At 45.1% G+C, this 2896-nt stretch overlaps 1 protein-coding gene across 1 annotated transcript; it reads right to left on the bottom strand.

Annotated features, from left to right (window-relative positions):
- Nucleotides 1-1128: 1128 nt before the first annotated feature.
- Nucleotides 1129-2890, bottom strand: LOC136472658 (probable galactinol--sucrose galactosyltransferase 1). The gene is made up of 6 exons (XM_066470367.1): nt 2843-2890; nt 2578-2719; nt 2417-2484; nt 2191-2325; nt 1870-2087; nt 1129-1722 (listed from the first exon to the last, which is right to left on the bottom strand). The coding sequence occupies exons 1-6, from the start codon at nt 2869-2871 to the stop codon at nt 1349-1351; spliced, it is 966 nt and encodes a 321-aa protein (XP_066326464.1). The 5' UTR covers nt 2872-2890; the 3' UTR covers nt 1129-1348.
- Between the last annotated feature and the right edge of the window lie 6 nt (nt 2891-2896).

The raw sequence follows: 2896 nt of genomic DNA, 5'->3' as shown, positions 1-2896 counted from the left end.
TGACTTGGCCACGGCTCTTGCTATTGCTTGGAACAACTAGCATGTAATGGAAGACTAGTCCTCATTTTGTGTGTCATGGACCTTTGCTCTCTTTAGATATTTTTATGTACGAACAATTGTAATATTGTTGAGATGTTGTCATGGACAGGGTTAATTAATCATCTATTTTGTGTGTCTTTCTGTTAAAAAAATATAAAAGACGCGCTCTACATGTATCATATTACGACCCAAGGGCAAAATAGACTATTCATAACAAAACAGACCATTCGTGAATCTGGATTTGCTATTTTGCCAAACAGTTCCTTGGTAGATCCACGGTGGATCTGATCCATGGTGAATCTCAGATCCAGATTCAGTGGTGAATCTCTGCCAAACAGGCCCATAATCTCGGCTGCTCATTATGGATGAGATTCTTCTTCCCTACTTAGCACGAACCTGCGCCTTGGAAGTTGAAGGCGCCAGTAACTGAGTAACACCGGATTGTTCATTTAGTTCCGTATCTTAAGAATGCTATAAAGGCACTAAATGGTTTTAAGGTATAACAATTAACCGACAATAAACAAGAATATATAGAAGTCCACTGCTGTCAGGTTGTGCTGGCCCAGGCACGACTAGCCTACCAGGTCGGGCTGTGCTAGTGTTGTGCTTAATTAGGTCATGCCCTGTGTCATCCGTTGGGCCCGACCCATCTAGCCAACTATATGTCTATATGTGCGGCTTATTATGGGACTACGAGTGCATTGTATGAAAAGTGGCCCTGTTCGATCATGCATCTTTCCTTCCTTTGCCCTCCTGAAAAGACACATATACACGAAAACTACATATTGGCTGAGCATTCTTTTGGACTTCACTGATCCACACTCTCACAGGCACTTTTTTTTAGAAGGCAATCTCAGAAGCACTTGTCTAAGCACGACATTGGCTGACCGACGAATACAGGCCTTTAGTGAGAGGCTGATTGCAAGCCCATGACTGATCGCCAGCAGGAGAGTTGGCTCATAGTGAGTATCTGAGAGCGTAAAAGCGACCTGTTCAAATATTTTCTTAATATTTCTTTTAATTTAATATAATACTTGACATCCTTTTCTATTTCATATAATTTCATTTCATTTTTCATCTTTCGAAATGTACTACACTTGCACAGTCTCTTGAATTCTTGGCACACTATGATTCAACCTGAAATGACATCTCCCAACTCCCAAGCGGGTTCGGGCGTTCAGCTACCCTCTCTGCATACAGAGTAGCTAGCTAACAGTACATGGCACAACAGCCTGAATAAATCGAAATACGTATACCAGCCTTCGCTGTTGAACTGACACATTATAGACTTCATCTGAATTCTCAGTTATCAGTACTCCACTGAAACTGTCCACAAGTACAGTTCTTGTTCGGGGAGGCCAATCTCAAAGGTGACCAGACCACAGGCGTCATCGTAAGAGAAACCAATCGCCTTCGAATCGACGGCGACACTCTTCGGCTTGGTCGAGGAATAAGCTCCGACCATGCCCGAGCCCCGCATTTTGAGCTCAACGACGTCCGAATCCTCACCGAATCTCAGCTCCCTCACCGCGCCACCAGAGTTGAACATGCCAACCAGACCAATCGGCGCGAACGAGGCGCCGTTTGGCAGCTGCTTCAGAGGGACCACGGTGAACACCTCGTACTCGCGTGGTCTCAGCGTCACAGGCAGCGAGGCGTTCTTCGGCAGGTACACCACCTCCCCTGAAAATAAACACACAAAGGTTGCTTGTCACTGATCTGACAGATCAGGTGGTTGTTAAGATGAAACAGAAAAGGGTCACGAGACTATGTGTCCTAGCTTGACAATGATTCATACATCATCAGGGACATTAAAAATGATGGGTTTACCTCCTACGTGCGAATACACGATCACGTCACCGTTCCAGCTGTGATCAGCAACCTTTGCAAGGTAGCCCACATCCTGTGCCCGGATGACGCCGGTCACCGTTCCGGGCTGCTCATCGTGGATGAGGTTCTTCTTCCCTACCTGGCACCAACCGGCACCTTGGCAGTTGAAGGCGCCAATGACACCGGAGTGTTCGTTCAGGTTCCATATCTTGAGAATGCTGTATAAAAAGCATCAGATGGTTTCAGTGTGGTGTCACCGTGTCAGCAGTCAATTATTGGTAAACAAGAACAGATAGAACTAGAAGTCCACTGCTAATTAACCTTTTGCCGTCCCTTGCGGGATCAGAGAAGAGGCAATCTCTAGTTGGTCTCCCAGGGAGTTTTGCACGCAGGATCGATCCGTCAGGAAGCACAAGCTTCTTAAGCAGATTGAAGTCATGGTTTCCAGGCTTATCACTGCAGAATAAACATCTAAGTTAGTACATGTAATCAATGCAATGCAATGTAAATCACTCAATGTTGCTGCCCTGACTTTTTTTTTATTTACCTGACATATATGGCACAACCACCAACCGCTCGAGCTGCAGCATGGTATTCAGCCATCGGATGAACACTCTGGAAACAAAAAGCATGTCGGCAGTCAGCGCATACAAGAGTGACGAATGCACAAAGCGAGCAGGAAAAGGAATTAGGGATGATGATGCTCACATGGAACATGTCCCAATCTGGCTGCATGAATTCACCAAGAAAAATGGTGTTATAGGCGACAGATGCAATGTGTATGGTATGGGAAGCAGGGTCTCTCGGCCAGAAATCATCAGAGGCTCTAATCACCGCGCTCCGTTTTGAACTGTAGCAAGAGCATGTGAATAACCACAATTTTCAGGTAATTGCACCAACTACCAAAGAAAGCTTTCAAGATATTTTGCTAAAAAAACAAAGCTTTCAAGATATTTCAGCATAAGCTATTTACCTGTATAGGTTGTCAGTGTTGTGGCTCATGCATGATATGATGCCATTGTCAGGG

The sequence above is a fragment of the Miscanthus floridulus genome, chromosome 8, assembly GCF_019320115.1.
Source record: "Miscanthus floridulus cultivar M001 chromosome 8, ASM1932011v1, whole genome shotgun sequence".
Taxonomy (NCBI): Eukaryota; Viridiplantae; Streptophyta; class Magnoliopsida; order Poales; family Poaceae; genus Miscanthus; species Miscanthus floridulus.
This window is presented reverse-complemented; position numbering and strand designations above follow the sequence as displayed.

What these genes read in the sequence shown, in the direction of transcription:
- LOC136472658 (XM_066470367.1), bottom strand. Translation starts at nt 2,871, where the DNA reads ATGAGCCACAACACTGACAACCTATACAG. An exon ending in GGTTGTGCCATATATGTCAG is followed by an intron (nt 2,326 to 2,416) that starts GTAAATAAAAAA and finishes TTTATTCTGCAG; the next exon opens with TGATAAGCCTGGAAACCATG. An exon ending in CGTGTATTCGCACGTAGGAG is followed by an intron (nt 1,723 to 1,869) that starts GTAAACCCATCA and finishes GTTTATTTTCAG; the next exon opens with GGGAGGTGGTGTACCTGCCG.